Raw genomic sequence first — 17991 nt, 5'->3', positions numbered from 1 at the left:
CACCATAGGCCAAAAATCTGGGGAGCACCTGTCCAAATCCCTGAGGAAGAACAACACCTCTCTCTTGGCAGCTAAAGAGCATGGGAGAAATTGGATAGATGTTTTTCCCTGCTCCTTCCCTTCAATGTTCTTGGGAATCATGACTAACTTTGAAGAAAGAAACAGAAGAATCTAAGCTTAAATTTATATGAAATCTTCCAGAATGCAAAAAAGAATCTAACTTATGCAGACTTCTAGGTGCACGATTATCAAGATAAGAGTAGTATTTGGATTTTATTTTATTTTGAACAGGCACTGAGCAAGCCTCATTCAATTTCTTCCAAAGGTAGTCTTTCTTCTACTACAGTGGTACCTCTACGTACAAACGCCTCCACTTACGAACTTTTCTAGATAAGAACCGGGTGTTCAAGATTTTTTTGCCTATTCTCAAGAACCATTTTCCACTTACAAACCTGAGCCTCCGAAACTGTAATTGGAAAAGGCAGGGAGAAGCCTCCGTGGGACCTCTTGGGAGGAAACAGGGCCTCTACCTCCCTGTGGTTTCCCCAATCGCATGCATTTGCTTTTACATTGATTCCTATGGGAAAAATGGCTTCTTCTTACTAACTTTTCTACTTAAGAACCTGGTCACAGATCAAATTAAGTTCGTAGGTAGAGGTACCACTGTACCTTGTTAACATTTTGTGCTAAGCCTTCCCATTGTGTCTTTGTTAATACTTCATTTTTGAGACTCATTTTTAAAAATCTAACATCCTGCATGCTTTCTTTACTACTGTGTATTCTTAATAAACTTTCAGTACTATTTTAAACAGATATATTTTGCCAGCTTATGTCTTATGTAGATTACAATGTGGCAACATGCATCAGAAGGCTTTGGTCTTTACAGACTGAAAAAAACAGGTATTATTTTAAATGACCTTAAATTCCTTCAATTGCAAAAAAGGGAAAATATTTTCATTTTTTTGGCCTTATTTCTACAATCCTTTTTAAGAAAAAGAAAACAAAATGATGGCAGAAAACACTAACTGAAGACTATTTGTTACATCACCCTGAACTGTTCTATTGGATGAGGCAGACTTGGTGGTGTAAATTCACAAGGGTAGAAGGGCTGTTACATATCTTTGACAGACAGTTGCTAATTGCAACATTTAAATTAACAGAGAAATTCTATGAGAAAACTATGGCATATCAACATGAAGAAGCATCTTTTTAATGTTAAACTAAAAGGTAGTTCATGGGAGGATAGTAATGTTATGCTACTGTGCCAATATAGCTATACATTTTATATTTCTGTCCCCCAAAAACTCCTCCAGCAATTCTAAGTTAACAGTGAATTCACTCAAATTCTATCTTACCCACATCCCTAAGGATTAATGTATTAGTCCTTAATATGTTTCTTATAGCAACAGGTTGAAGAGTTTCGTATGCATTAAGTATTAAAGAAGGCCAAAGCATCTATAACAGTGTTTCTCAACTACGGCAGCATTAAGACATGTCAATTTCAATTGCAAAATTGTCCAGCCAGCCTGGGAAATTCTGGGAGTTGAAGCTCACACATCTTCAAGTTGTCATGGTTGAGAAATGTTGGTAGGAGCAAGAGTTACACTACTATACTGTACTTGGAGTGGTTAGAGGAATGTACCTTTCTTAGTGATGTTGGCTTCTTTGGCTTTGGGACTTCTCTCTGCTTCCCCTTCTTGACCAATGGAGAACTAGAGTCCAAGGGATTGTGTGGAGTATTTTTCTGAATTGATGATGAAGTTTTTGTCACTCTGAGAGATTCCTTTGTGGGCAATGTTACTCCACTACCAACTGAAATAAATATAAATATGTAAATATAATCTGTTGGAAGCATTAAATCTGAAGCTATTACTTGCACTTGAGCATAATTCAGGTTTAGCAGTGAACTCATCTCATGAACTCAAGAATGTGTATCAGAACATTTTCCTTTCTTTATGCAGCAATACATTACACAAGCCTTCTCTTGGGAATATGGTAGTTTTAGAAAAGTAAACTGTTGCCAATTTCCTCTGCCCTGTTCCTACCATAGCTAAAAGTAATTAGTTCTTTATATCAGTGCTATTTTTTATGATAAAATACTATAGTTTGTTCCTTCTCTTGCATCTTCATCCACTCAACTGCAAACAAGTATTTATTATCAATCTTGCCTTATTACAGTAAATCCGAGGTCTTCAAACCTGGCAACTTTAAGATTTGTGGACTTCAACTCCCAGAATTCCATAGCTGGCTGGAGAATTCTGGGAGTTGAATCCACAAGTCTTAAAGTTGCCATGTTTGGGGACCCCTGCTGTAAATGAACATTTAGTTTAACACTAAATGTTTAAATTACATTTAAGAGGTCATTAAACTTTTCATTGAAATTCAGTAAAGTCATTACCACCTTGCATTTCAGATCTATAACAAAGTCTGACCACACTTATTGTAAAATCTTGTGTGATATAGTCAGACTGCTCCCACAAACCTTTGTGGAGCACTCTGCTTTATCTTTCACATCCATCCAATGATTTAGACTGTCAACCTAATTGTAGATTACCCAAAAATCATGATAATCATAATTTATCATTATTTGAATGGTAGAAATACTATCAAAGCCATCAATACTTGGCCTTACTTATGATATAAAAGTGGACCATTTAGACTGAAAAACATTAAAGCTAATGAGCTATGCATTATCCCCATAGTGGTTTCGATAGATTATACCTGCCTCACATAATGGAGGCAGAGATTTACTTCAAAGCAGACTATTTAAGAAGAAAAGCATGCATTGGCTAATTACATAAAATACAGCCAAGAACAAGTACTGATGCAAATTAAAAATTGAAACTTAAGTATAGGAAAACAAAGCAAATGTTAAAATAATGTAACAAAAACAAGGACAAAAGAATTGGTAGCTCTGAATCCACGCTGCTCTGAACAGATAATAAAATAATATCCTTTCTCTGAATTCTTTCTTTCTATTCCTACTATTGAAGTCTTTCGATAATTGCCTCACCTTAGAATATATGAAGTCCAAAATAGAAAGAGTGATAGATTTGAATGTTATCATCTAGAGAAACAGTATTAAAAGCATACCTGAAAGCACCAGAGGTTTAAATGATTGCTTTAATTTTTCTGCATGCTGTTTTTCTTCCAAAACTGCCAGCATACCCCCTAAATCAAGCTGCACAGGAATCTGACTCTTTTTTCTATTTTTCTTAGATGACAGACTATCCTGTAGGAAGTAAACAAAAAACAACCCAGAGATTTTTTTTCCATTCCAAATTTTATCTAAGAAATAAAATGTGAACATGCCTATCCAGCAATATTTGTTTAACTCATCAGCAAGATAGTGTAACACAGGAAGAAAAAATTTACCTGAATTTTCTTTTTGTCTATTGGAGCTGGTGAATCTTGTTTGCCTGTTTTTCTTATTGATAATACATCTGTCATAGGCATTATTAATTCCTTTCGAGGAGAACGGTCATGGGACTCTAATGTAGAGAGCTTTGTGATTACCTTGGAAAACAAATACAATGAAAAAGGTATGAAGAGTGAAAAACTATGGCTCAGTTGCATAATCTAAATACAAGTAGTCCTTATTCAGCAATTGACTTGCTTCACAAGAGTTTGAAGTTACAATGGTGATGAAAAAAAAACCTTTGCAACCAGACCTTTTATTTACAACCTTTGCAGGTCTGCAAAGAAAAGCTGAAGTAAGAATGCACACCTTGTTGCTATTTCACTTAGTAACCATGTTGCTGGTTAATAAGGACTTATAGTTTTTAATTTAGTAATGGGTAACAGCCTTCAAACTTCATCAGTTAACAGGATTCTAGTTACTAACTGCAAAATTATGACAAGAAGTTTAAATTCATATGTTATTCCATGGATGCTTTCACATGTGCATCTATGCTTCAGTTCTTTAGTTTCACATCTCTCTCTCTCTCTCTGTGCCACATGTGGTAAGATTGTCCATCCTATCTCGCATGCCTGGAGATGTTGTCATCAACAAACAACTTTGAGTCCAAATAATTACCAAAGCTTTTCTAATGTGTGAAGAGCAGCCATTCTTAATACATTGGGAGCCATGAAGCAGTTGTGAGGCCATAAGATGCATGTTTCACGAAATACCTTTTACGGATACTTACAATTCCCAATCATAAAATTTAGTAAGACACCCTTTTATGAAAATGCAAACCAGAAAGGATATTTTACCAAGATTATTTTCTAATGCTGCAGATCTGTTATGTTTATTTTCTAAGAAATCCTATGAGGAATATTTGCAGCTTTCAAGAATTTTGGTTAAAAAAGGTGATATTGATACTTTGTATCATATCACCTTCCTGTTCACTGGATTGCAGAAGAACTGGTGGAGACAAAGGAAATTTCTGTCAGTGTATCTTTTATTTTTATTCCCAATTCCTTTATTATAACTCATATAATTTATCAGTGGACTAACAAATGAAGTCCACTACATTTATTTTTCGTGATATTTAATACACTTGAGCAAAGTGCTCAGGACTGATTTGAAATGAGAGAGGAATAACCCCAGCCATTAAAAAAAATAAAAATTATGTTAAATTTACGTGACATTGGATCAACTTTTTCTCTCTTTTTTATATGCCATTTTTTTCTTTTTTGTTACTAGTACCGGACATGTGTTTTTGTTTTCTTTTCTTTTTCTGTTTTATATTTTACTTTTTATGATAAAACAAATATAGATTAAAAAATAAAAAATGAATACCCATTTAAAAGTGAAAATGGAAACAAATAATAATTCTTACTTTAGTCTTCTCAATAATAGGTGTTAAACAAGGAATATTTTCAGTTGCCTGTTTACGTTTTCTGTCAAAAGCAGCTGCTAAATCTGGGAATTCTTCAACATCCTACATAAATCAAAGTAAATTTTTGAGTAGATATGGATAGGAAACAATTTATTTACTTACAAATACAATTCTGAGATTGCGTCACTCCTGAGATTTTTAAATGCCTTACAATTAAAACAAGAACAATGCTAACCCAACCCCCTCCCTCGATTGTAAGTAGTTCAAAGACAAACATATCATTTATCTCTGGCTCCTGGTTCTGAGTATTTTTCTTCTTTTTGTGTGAAGTGATAAAAAAAGAGAAGCAACATCTGTCTTATGTAAAGAAACAATATTTCTAATTTTGATGATATAATTGAGCAGCTAAGTTGACCCAATAATTAAGACTCTCCGATTCTGAATTCTCAAGATTGCATCTCACATTTTCATATATTCAGAAGGCATATTGGTTTAGTAAAAAGGAATATGGAACATATATTTTCAATAGTCTTGTGTGATAAATTATGAAGGATAATGTACTTCAAAGTTTTTGAACGCTAAAGCAGAATATAAATACAAAACCAAAGCACATGAACTCACCATTTTCAAAAGCTATTATTTATTAAATTTATATGCCACCCCTTTCAGAAGAAACCCCAATGAGATTTAAGAATGTGCAGCTCAAATTAGTTTAAGTAAGTGATTAAGTAAGAATATTACACTTAGAGCGTAATATTATAGTTATTTTCATGAATTTTCAGTGTGTTTTACTAAACTAAAAGCATTAAGCAAAGCCATTCTCTTGTGTCCTTTACTTTCACTGTCTGTACTGTATGTGTCTCTGTATTTGTTTGTTTTATTTCACTTTCAGGGATGAAAAAAAATCCCTAATGTTGTTAAAGATATTATAAAGTTTTTAGTGGAAACAGTACTAATCCAAAAGTTACGAATGTAAAGAAAAACAGTTATTATACACTGTTTACATCAGTACATCAGTTTAACACTTAAAAGTATTAAGGAGCCTAGGTGGTGCAGTAATTAGAGTGCAGTACTGCAGGCCACTTCAGTTGACTGCTTGCTGCAGTTCAGTGGTTCAAATCTCACCAGGCTCAAGGTTGACTCAGGCTTCTGTCCTTCTCAGGTCGGTAAAATGAGGACTCACATTGTTGGGGGTATATATGAAGTGGTCTATAAATCTAAAGTGCTAAGTGCTACTTAGTAGTAAAATATGTAACTTTTATATGAATATTGTAATTTTCTCTACTTATGTATTATCACTTTTACACATGGCATTAAAAAGTAAAATAAAAAGGTCAAGGCTTTATTTTTAAATAAGACTTAACATTTTAAATGATTAAGTGAAGCAATTTATACTAAAGCCTGGAATTTTGGCTTAATTTTTATTTTTACATAAAATAAAATGTAAAAGATTTTTGATTGTCATGTGAAGCTTAAATTATAATTATTTATTTCTTTAAATTATACTGTGCTATAATTCCTTCACAAATACATAATTAGTTGAGTCAGATAATTAGCTTTAGCACCTGAATTCTTGGAGGGTCTTGAACTAATAACCTCTGGATATCAAGTTTCTCTATTTCATTGCTTGATCTGGCTTTCTTTTTCTTCTTCTTTTTCTTCTTTTTATTTGCTGTTTCTTCAAGGTTATTTGCGTTTTCTCTTCTTTCTGATTGCTGTATAAGTAGAAATAAATATTTCTTAGGAGATCGTTGTATTTATTGGTTTATTGTTATCGTGAATTACCCAGAGACATTTAAGATGGGCAGCCATATAAATCTTTTAAATAAATACAGATAAATAATAAATATAAATGGAAAAGAGGTATGAAGTAAAAATCAATGAAAGTTGATCAGGAGGGTCTTTATGCACAGAAAAAGAAAATTGGGTTACTTAATCTCATATATTCATTAAAATATTTTTATACCATTTGTATTAAACATATTCTAGAGAAATGGATATTATTAATTCAAGGCAAAAATATTATTCATGTGTTTGATTTTTATAACACTTATCATTCTTCCTTTTACAAAACCAGGCATTTAAATATGTTATACAGCGATCCCTCGATTTTCGCGATCTCGATTATTGCGAAACGCTATACACCACGGGTTTTCAAAAAATATTAATTAAAAAATACTCCACGTTTTTTTTGCTATACCACGGTTTTTCCCACCCGATGACGTCATACGTCATCACCAAGAGTCACTTCTCTGTCTCTTTCTCTTTCTTTCCTGTCATTCTCTGCTTCAATCATTTTCTCATTTCTCTTTTATTCTCCCCTTTTTTCTATCATTTCTCTCTCTCTTCCTTCCACTCTTCTCTTTCTCTTTCTTCCTCTCTCTCACTGTCTTCCTTCCTTTCTCATCTTTCTTTCTCTCTCTCTTTCTCTATCTTGCTTCTTCCTCTCTCACACTCTCTTCCTACCTCTCTCATTTCTTTCTTTCCTTCTCTCTCTTTCTCTATCTCTCCCCCTCTTGCTCTCAAGCGGCAAACGGCGGCTGGCCGGGCGGGTGAACAAGCGAGCGGCAAACGGCGGCCGGGTGAACAGTCGAGCGGCAAATGGCGGCCGGGCGGGTGAACGGGCGAGCGGCAAACAGCGGCCGGGTGAACAGGTGAGCGGCAAACGGTGGCCGGGCGGGTGCTGGGGGGGGGCGGGGGCAGCCGGCATTCAAAGCAATCTGTCAGCTTCCGCACTCTCGTCGCTCCCCGCCTCCACCATCTGCGCATGCGCGGCCATGGGAAAAAAAGGCGCGCATGCGCAGATGGTGTTTTTACTTCCGCACCACTATACTGCGGAAAATCGATTATCGCGAGAGGTCTTGGAACGTAACCCTCGCGATAATCGAGGGATCACTGTACTGCAGGTTCACTAAAGTTCTGGTTTATTACGAAACAATGAGAGAGCTTGAAAACTGATCTTCATACCTTGTAATCCTCAGAAGTATTATTTGTTTTTTTACTTTCTAAACGATGGCTTGCCAGAATTGGAGCTGAAACTGGAACAACTTTTTTAGGAGTTTGAGAAAGCACAGTGGCCCAAGATAAGGGTATTTCGGCAAAATGGCCTGGATGTGCCTGAGGAACTGAGAACAGAGAGAATATTTAATTCAAACTAATACCTTTGTAAACTAAGAGTTGAAAATCAGGGATCTTTGGTGCTCTCTGAGCTTGGTTATTTTCTTGCCTGAGGAACTGAGAACATAATGTATTATTCAAATTAACATCAGAGCATGTTACCATGGTCTTTTGAGACTGAAGGATGCCAATGCATCAGAGTAAACTAAGAGCTGACTTTATATGAAATCATGATTTTTATTTTATGGGGAAAATGAAAACAGGAAATCCTCAATGATTATTGTATATGTTGAAACAGACTGATTACATGTATAGGTATTTTATCCGCAGAATGAATAGATTTTAAGCACAGTTATTTTATAAAGTAAGAACTGGAATGTGAGTTAAGGCTTTCAATTCTAAAGTAGCAGAATACAGCATCAACATGAAGCCAAGCTATATTATTCTGGATAGTGCTTACCTCCCGGATCTGATGAAGAACTGAAGGGTCTTGTTGGCAAATGCTTTTTCCGACATACTTCACCCTATAGTAAATATTAACACCTTTAGTTGAAAATACGTACAATTTAGTGTAATTTAAAAATAATTTATCACATGCACCTCTACTCATAGTCAATCCAAAAGTAAAACCTCACTCTGATAATAAATTAAATAATAGTTCATAATAAAATTAAAAACTGCTCCAGAATAACTTCAGTTGTTGCAGAAAGGAATTCTTCAGGATCAAATATATAATTTATGTACAATGGAGAATCCATATTGATTTACAGTCAATTACAAATTACAAGAGCCACTGAAAATAAAATATAAATACAGTGGTACCTCTACTTAAGAACTTAATTTGTTCCGTGACCAGGTTCATAAGTAGAAACGTTCTTAAGCAGAAGCAATCCCCATTATGTAAATCAGCAAAGGAAGGTAAGTGAACATCAGTGTTTAATAGTGTTTAACTTGTTAGTTATATTTTTATTCCCTTAAGTTATTACTTACAGTGTTCAGTGTGTCTGTTAAAGAACATAGGATTTCCAAGTGAAATTTGTACAAATGCCACTAAGCTGTCATAGTTATTGATGTATCTACAATATATACTGCTCAAAAAAATGGATGTCCATGTGCCGCCTCTATGTTGGTTGAGGCAGGCAGGATTCCCTTGAGTACCATTTGTTGGGAGTTAGGGGAAAGGGAGGGTCTTGCCTTCTCTTTCTGCTCAAGATCCCCATGGACAATTGGTGGGCCACTGTGTGACACAGAATGCTGGACTCGATAGGCTTTGGCCTGATTCAGCATGGCTCTTCTTATGTTCTTATGTTAATTTTTCCCATAGGAATCAATGTAAAAGCAAATAATGCGTGCAAACCCATTAGGAAAGAAATAAAAGCTCAGAATTTGGGTGGGAGGAGGACAGTCGCTGCCGAAGGAAGAAGGTGAGGTGAGGGGAATCAAAAAACTTTAAGGCTTAAAAAAAAGGGACTCTGAGGTGGCAAGGAGGAGCATGCACCTCCCATACCCCCCGGCGTGAGGCTGCCTGCCATACACAGCGCCAGAGAGAAAAATCCAGGGGAATAGCAGGAAAATGGCCGGGCCTTTGTGCTGCTCTCAAATTTCCTGGGAAATTTTTCCGGGCTTGGGTTCTTAAGTAGAAAATGGTTCTTAAGTAGAGGCAAAAAAATCTTGTACACCCGGTTCTTATCTAGAAAAGTTCTTAAGTAGGGGTACCACTGTACAGTGATCTCTTGATTATCGTGAGGGTTACGTTCCAAAACCTCTCGCGATAATCGATTTTTCGTGATATAGTGGAAACACCATCTGCGCATGCGCGCCCTTTTTTCCCCATGGCCGCGCATGCGCAGATGGTGGAGCCGGTGGCTGGGGAGGTGGATTCGCCGCCCCCACCAGCCCTTCCTGCTCTGGGTCAGAGCCGCGGAAATCTTCGGCTCGCCGAGGCTGCGTCTCCAAGCTTGCCTGCCGCCGCCGCCGCTACGCCTCCGCCGCCTCCGCCACCCCCTCTGCTCTGCAGGGACCTCGCATGGCACGATCTCCCTCTCTCGCCCTCCCCGCGCTTCTCCTCGGCGGCGACCAAGCGGCAAAGGCGAAAAAAGAAAAGAAGAAAAAATCCCCAAAAGAGAGGGACAAGAGCCAGGCACAAAGCGAGGGCACAAGGGGAGCTGCCCGGCAGAGGTTGCTTTTTTTCTTCTCGTGGGCAAGTGGAGTGGGGGAGAGAGAAGGAAAGAGAGAGAGAGAAGAGTGGAAGGAAGAGAGAGAGAAATGATAGCAAAAAGGGGAGAAAAAAAGAGAAATGAGAAAATGATTGAACCATGGCGTAGAAAAAAACCCGGACGTATTTTTAATTTATTATTTTTTGAAAAATCGCGATATAGCGTTTCGCGAAGATCGAGATCGCGAAAATCGAGGGATCACTGTATATACATACATACATGCATACATACATACATCTCTACATACATACATATGTGCGTTTTCTTTGCCAGACAGGCATAAAAATCTTACCCTCTAAAATCCTTATTTTAAAAATCTTTAAGTCTCTTATATAGAATTCATTGGAAATGGGTGGATTTATACTTTGCAAATTGGTCATTACTACTTAAACTCTGAATTTCCTATCTATTTGTATGTAATAAATGAAGCTAAATTCATAAAAGAGTGAGGGAAGAGGGTAGAGTAAAAAGAACTGAAGAAATTAAGTATTTTATCTGAATAAAAGTTTTTGAAAAAAATCTATCGCTGAAGTTAATTTATCAGACCCATTTAACATAACCACCACACATCAAAACTCACATTTGGCCAATAAATACTTGGCCGTCCAAATTTTCTATTTAGCAAGCATGATTTGTTAACATTTATTATCTGCTAGCTATATAGTACAAAAGGTAAGCTATATTATTGCATTCAGCACGTTGAACTCACTGTGAGACAACTACAAAATTATTATAGAGCAGAATAAACCAACCCATATAAAAATTATTATATACACAAGTGTAAAGAAAAATTGAAACATTTTTAGCTGCCAACCCAACTCTTTCTCTTTATAAATATAAATCAAATAATTCTTTTGTCTCCCCCCCCCAAAAGGATACTTTATACATAATATATAAAAATGTCTGAGGGTCATTTTTATAGGAACATTTTTGGTAACTAAGAATTCAGTTCCAAATTTTCTCTAATATGCAATGGAACTGACTTTTTTCATGGACATATATTTCTATTCATTTTTCCTTAATAGAGATTGGCAGTTGTACTGATCAGGAAATAGTTTAATATCAACACTTCTATGTTCAACATCTCAAACACTATCCAGTGGCTAACCTCTTTAGTTATGTTTGAAATTGCAAGTTTTCCTGGAGGTGTCAGAGGCAGCTTATCTCCTTCTGCTGAGCCCACCGGCCCCCATGCATGCTTTTGAAGATCCAGGAGATTGTTACTTTCTAGGTCTTGGAGTTTTGGAAAATCTGACAAGGTCATTTCAAAGGCAGGTTCTGGTAGATGCTCAGTGTTTGGAATTTGCTTGAACTTTCCATTCATAACTTTAATAGGCCTATCTAATTTAAAACAAAATGTAAACACTAATGGTTATCTTTTTCAATAGCCATAATGAGTTTACTATTTTAAAGTTATTATATTTAGGCCAAAAACAAATAATTCTGTTTAAAGACTCAAGCTGCTACATTTTACTACCCTGTATACTATCTTGATTACCATCTCTTTCCCCAGCCAAGCCAGCTAATGATTATATCCACACCAAGCATGCTCAGTTCTAATTAAGTGGTTTCTCTTCATTGCCCTCCCATTTGATTTAGGTGTCAAATATGTAGGTGCACACAACTGCGGCTTGTTTCAGCTACATCCAAAAATCTGATTTTTTTTTCTCAAAGACTTCTTCATTACAATAGAGAACATTTCAGAATATTTTTTTGTGTGTGGATGGGAAAGTGTTGCATTTTAACAATTTAAATATATTGTTTAATAATAAAGGTAATCTAAAAATGATCTCACTGTGCATTCTGGCCTCTTTTTTTTCAATCATGTGAGCCAGTGTACCAGATTTAATAGGATTTCTGCCATGCAGAGCCATATAAGGTGAATTTTCTCTTGATCTGCAGGTAAAATCACTTCCATTAGGCCTTTTATCCTCCAGTATTGTTTCATTATTTTTCAGTTGTCTCTGTATAAAATAACAAAGAAAAACAATACATATTTCAAGTTGATTTTTCTAAATGATTTCCTGTATATTCCACTTATATTATTTTTATTTATTCAAATACTCAAGAGTTATCAAAATAAAACATGCAAAACAAAACGAACATTAAAGAAAAAACACAAATTACGCCTAAGGAAAAGACACTGACAAGAGAGTATATTTATTCCTGGGATTAATGCAGAAGGCCATTTTGCATATATCTAACAATTGGTTCTCAGACAGAGAACACACACAGATGAGCCTCTTCTTCGGATCAATTCAGATCATTCTCCAGATCAATCCTTGAATAAGCTCAACTATCTGGAATCCACACTGCATATCAGACATAAACACATTAGATCAGGGGTCTCAAACTCGCAGCCCGCATGCCCACTGCGGCCCTCGGGACAATAGTTTGCAGCTCCCACCTCAATATCAAAGTTTAATGTTAGTGCGACCTGAGTTTGATACAAATTGCACTTTTCAGTGTTGTGTGCGGAGCAGAATGAACCTACAAATCATGATGGGGTATATTGCTCTCGGAGGCGGGACATCAGCTGGGCTTATTGCGAACTTGCACCATTACCCCGGGTTCAGAAGCAGAGGCAGCTGCGGAAATTGCTACTCAGCAAGACAGAAAAAAAAGTGGAAAAGAAGTATTGGCTAAAGTTTAGCTGCTAAACACTGAAACAGTGACACCAAATGGAATTATATACAGTATACACAGCTCCAAACATGTCTTTTTCAAAGCCTGCAGTGAAGAGAAAGGCTGGTGATGAGCACAGACAATTTCAGGAAGTGGGAAGTGCAATATTTCTTTGTTGAGCACAGGGGCATCCCGACGTGTCTTATTTGCACAGAGGGGAAACATATTGAAGATATTTTTTGAGTTGAGAGCGGAAGTGAAAACCTTCATGGAAAAAGATGGGGTTGTTGTTCCTGTGCTAAGTGACCCAAAATGGCTTATGGACTTAGCTTTTTTGTTGATATCAATACATGAGCTTAATGTACTGAAGAAGAAGTTACAAGGCCAGGGGAAACTTGTTAATGCTGCCTATGACAACGTGAGAGCATTCTCTACAAAACATATGTTATGGAAAGCCCAGTTTTCTCAGACAAACCTTTGCCATTTCCCAGCATGCAAGGCACTCACGGACACCATTCAGTGGTGAGGAGTATGTGGATGTCATTTTGAAGCTACAGGAGGAATTTGATCACAGATTTGCAGACTTCAAGACACACAGAGCCACATTTCAAATTTTTGTGGACCCCTTCTCCTTTGATGTGCAAGATGCCCCTCCTGTGCTTCAAATGGTGTTCACTGACCTGCAGTGCAACTCTGAACTCAAAGCCAAGTTCAGGGAGGTGAGTGGAAAAGCAGACAAGATCGGGCAATTTTTGAGAGAATTGCCCCCCAGCTTCCCTGAGCTTTCCCGAATGTTCAAGCGGACCATGTGTCTTTTTGGGAGCACATACTTGTGTGAAAAGCTCTTCTCTACCTTGAACTTCAATAAGTCCAAATACAGGTCCAGACTTACTGATGAGCATCTTCAAACCCTACTGAGGGTCTGAACGGCTTCCTCCCTTAAGTCAAATGTGGTTCGGCTATGCGAGAGTAAGCGCTGCCAGATCTCTACCAGCAAAAAGTAGGCAGAAGAAGCCATGTTCAAAACAGTTTATGTTCAATGTTCCATTTATGTCCAGAAAGTTAAATGTTAAAGAACTGTTAATACAGACATCTGAATCTGAATAATAATAATAACATTTCTCTGGTCAGCAACTATATGTGGTTTCTTCAGTCTTCTATATCTGCTGTATTACTATTATTATTATTATTATCATTTTATTTATTATTGATTTTTTTTCTTATGAATTTGTTAATTTATTTTTATTTTTTAACACAAAATAAGATGAAAAAAATAAAGACATTTGATATCCTTAGAATGTTTTTGTAAGAGCTTTTCTTGTGGAAAACCTGATGCAGTCCAGCCTCACCCAGACTCTACCTCCAGCGGCCCCCGGGTAAATTGAGTTTGAGACCCCTGCGTTAGATAGTCTCCAGAGATACTTTATTAGAAGAGCCCTCCACTCCTCACAACAGAATACCTTACGCAACCAGACTTGAAACCCTGGGCTTAGGAAGCTTAGAACTACATTGCCTTCGGCACGACCTAAGCATACTCATAAAATTATCTGCTACAACATCCTGCCTGGCAACGACTACTTCAGCTTCAACCACAACAATACACAAGCACACAACAGATACAAACTCAAAGTGAACTGCTCCAAACGTGACTGTAGAAAACACAACTTTAGCAACTGAGTAGTTAATGCCTGGAACTCACTACCTGACTCTGTGGTTTCGTCACCAAACCCCCAAAACTTTACACTTAGATTGTCCACTGTTGACCTCACCCGTTTCCTAAGAAGTCAGTAAGGGGTGTGCATAAGCACACCAGCTTGCCTACTGTCCAATTGTTCTCTCTTATCAGTACTCATTTTGTATATAAACAATGTTATATCTATGTATATTACAAATATGTACTTGACAAAAAATTTTTTTAAAAAAAATAAAATCCTAATAATCAGACATGTTCATATGGGAAAGATGATTTCTCAGTAATCCTCTAAACATTAAAAATGGTTGATATTTACTACTTCATTTCTGCTAATAAAATAAATTGCAGCAATACAGATACAGCTGTATGATTCAAGTATTGGTTTGCAGCTCAGCTCTTGCATTTTTATTAATTCAGGCTACTGGGCTTTTATCAAGGATCCCTATGTGCAAGTAGTCCAGGACTTACAGCCATTCATTTAAGCAACTTTTCAAAGTTACGGCGATACTAAAAAAAGTGACTTCTGATTGATGCTCACACTGATAACAATCGCAGCATCCCCAAAGGTATGTGGTCAAAATTTGGGTGATTGGCAACTTGCATGCATTTTATGATAGCAGCTATCATAAAATGCACAGAATCATGTGATCTCCATTTGCAACTCTCCCAGGGAACTTCCAACAAAGTCAGTGAGGGATGTATTTAGCAACAGAGGTGATTTAATTAATAGCTGTGCCCCCCCCCCCCAAAAAAAACCTTGTAAAATTGACTGCCAGTCACTTAACAATTTCCCTACTTAGCAATGGAAGTTCTGATCCCAAAAGTTTGCCTGTAAGTCAAGGACTATCTTAGCAGGGATCTCCAACTTTGGCAATTTTAAGACTTGTGGACTTCAACTCCCAGAATTCTTCAGCCAGCAAAGAGCTGAAGTCCAAATGCTTTTTGTAATAGATGCATTGAAATACAAAGCATGAACAAGGGTTAGCACATTGGATTTGTCTTAGGAAAGGTTGCAGGTGAAACAGTGGATCTAATTGTGTATTTGGGCTCTTTACTGCAGTCATTACTTGTGAATCCAATGACAGCCAAGAATCAAAAAGCATGCCGGAATGCAGACCACAGGCTCCCATTTTGACTCTTTTCAACAGTATTAATTCCTCCTTTGGAAATGAAGAGCAAGAGGCGAGAATACAGAAAGAGCAGAAAATAGCTAAGCTATTATCACTTACCCTGGATAAAGTGGCGCATTCTTTTCTGATAAAAGAAGTATGTTGGGTGTACTCTCTACCCTGTTTACTAGGAATGTTTGGACTCTGGAAGCTGGAAACTGCATGTGTTCTTGGTGTGGCAGTAGGAGAATATGAAGAATTGTACTCAAGAGAAGGATATCCTGTAAGATTTTGAGATGCACGCTGAGAAAGACAGGTGTTGGTATCCCATGGTACTTCTTCAATATATAGCTGTTGTCTTAAACAGAATAAGCATATTGATTTTTAGCAGAATGGGTTACTCAAACATATCAACATTTTATAGTAAGAAAATAATCTCACTGTAGAGACATGTTTTTATTTTATATCATAGTATGTGTGGCATTCAAATGAAACAATTTATGAAATAATTGTTGTAATGCAGAAACATGGCTTTCTAAAACTGTCACAAATCACTTAGTTTATTTTGCTAAGAATTTTTTTGAGAAGAAAGAAACATAAAATGACATGGGATATGGAATGAAAGCTGATTCACAAAATTCAAAAATACTTGTTAGGTTACAGGTGTAGAATTTCTTCCATAAATTGCAAGCAGTACTACACCAAGAAAGAAAAGAGGATAGCTGGAAAATATTTCAGTTATAAATGCTAGCACTAGATGTTTAGATTTCTGATTCACATGTAACAGAACATTATAATGAACATCACAAGTTGTGAAAGTATCAACAATTATCTGTATGTTTCTGGAAATGAATTATTTTATATCAATAGGATTTTCCCTTAAACTATCTTCTAGGAGAAGGGAAACACTGATTCCAAACTTCCACTGCCTTGTGGCTATATCCATCATTGGAAAAGGCTTCAGGAGTAAACCTTGAGGCAAAATCCACAGTTTGTGACTGTGTACAGCCACATTCTGATAACTCCTGCAATGCAGCTGGAACCAAACGTATCGGCTGTGCCATTCCATTGGATTATTTAAGTGACATAGGGAGAGGGGATCTGCAGCTTGGGTAACAGTCTATCCTCTATACACCAACCTACTCAGGCCTCATGCTCTGGAGAGGAGATTTCAGCTTTGCATACAGCACTGAAACAACACAGAAAGCAGCAGTCACTGGTTTAAGTCTTTGCTTGATTGGCATAGAGCGTGACACCAGGGGTTGCTTTCGACAGTGGAAGAGGTCAATATGCCTCATTGGCATAACAACAAGTGGATTAATAACTTTGCACTCTGCAATAACCATGAAAAAAAAAACTTTAGCCCCAAAGTTGGAATGTTCGGATAATGACTGTCGGTTTCTCTGACGATCTGCAAGAAATAGATGACGTACGCAAGACTGCTGTTATTGATATGAAGCTGAGCAGACTGCAAATAGACATCGTTGTCCTTCAAGAGACAAGGCTCTCAGACTCAGGATCTGTTAAGGAGCGAAACTTCTCATTCTTTTGGCAAGGAAAACCATCAAATGAGACTAGAGAATACGGAGAGGACTTTGTGGTCAAAAACACCCTACCAGGATTCAACAGTCCACCTGCTGTAGGGAGCGAGAGGATTCTGTCCTTAAAGCTCCACTCGCTAGCAGGACCAGTCACTCTTATTAGCACATATGCACTAACTTTATCATTGTCAGTAGAATCTAAAAAACAATTTTACAATCTGGTCACCACTAACAATTAAGTCCCTGAAAAAGAATCACTTTTTATCCTTCAAGTCGGAGCCGATTATAATTCTTGGCCTACCTGTTTAGGTCAGTTTGGCGTTGGGAAGATGAATGAAAATGGCCAACACCTGCTGGAGTTTTGCTGCTACTGTAGGTTATGTGTTAGCAAAACAAAACCTCAACACAAAGTCTCTTGGAGGCATCCAAGATTGAGGCACTGGCACCAGCTCGATTTGATACTGACCAGGCATTCTAATCTTCCCAATATTACAATCACACGTAGCTAACAGGGTGCTGACTGCGATACAGACCACTCCTTGGTGTGCAGCAGAATGAAATTGCAAACAAAGAGATTGCATCACTCAAAGAAGGAAGGAAGACCATGAATTGACATCAGCAAGACCTGCAACCAGGGCAAAGTGGAGGAATTTGCACACGCACTACAGGAAACGCTCTCAGGCCCGGCTGAAGCAAACGTGTCCTAAAGATGGGAATATTTCAAGAATGTGGTCTATAACACCGCCCTGTTAGTATTTGGTAAGATCAGAAAGACAGCAGATTGGTTTGAAGCCCACTCAAAGGAGCTGATACCAGCCATCAAGGAACAAAGGAGAGCACTGATTGCATATAAAGCCTGCTCCAGTGTAAGCAATCTACAGGTTCTGCAAACTGCTCATAGCAAAG

General features: G+C 37.3%; 1 protein-coding gene across 6 annotated transcripts in view; it reads right to left on the bottom strand.

Moving 5' to 3' along the window:
* Window positions 1-17991, bottom strand: part of SECISBP2 (SECIS binding protein 2) — a 33203-nt gene that overhangs the window by 8982 nt on the left and 6230 nt on the right. For all 6 annotated transcript variants that reach the window (XM_070742815.1, XM_070742817.1, XM_070742819.1 and 3 more), the window contains exons 3-12: window positions 15665-15902; window positions 11913-12081; window positions 11226-11458; window positions 8362-8425; window positions 7752-7909; window positions 6350-6499; window positions 4785-4886; window positions 3376-3516; window positions 3094-3232; window positions 1643-1812 (exon numbers count right to left, since the gene is read on the bottom strand). In XM_070742815.1, the coding sequence (XP_070598916.1) occupies window positions 1643-1812; window positions 3094-3232; window positions 3376-3516; window positions 4785-4886; window positions 6350-6499; window positions 7752-7909; window positions 8362-8425; window positions 11226-11458; window positions 11913-12081; window positions 15665-15902 (1564 nt within the window). The remainder of the gene's footprint in view (window positions 1-1642; window positions 1813-3093; window positions 3233-3375; window positions 3517-4784; window positions 4887-6349; window positions 6500-7751; window positions 7910-8361; window positions 8426-11225; window positions 11459-11912; window positions 12082-15664; window positions 15903-17991) is intronic.

Source organism: Erythrolamprus reginae, chromosome 2 (assembly GCF_031021105.1).
Source record: "Erythrolamprus reginae isolate rEryReg1 chromosome 2, rEryReg1.hap1, whole genome shotgun sequence".
NCBI classification, from domain to species: domain Eukaryota; kingdom Metazoa; phylum Chordata; class Lepidosauria; order Squamata; family Dipsadidae; genus Erythrolamprus; species Erythrolamprus reginae.
Note: the sequence above shows the minus strand (reverse complement) of the source record. Positions and strands in the feature narration are given on the sequence as shown.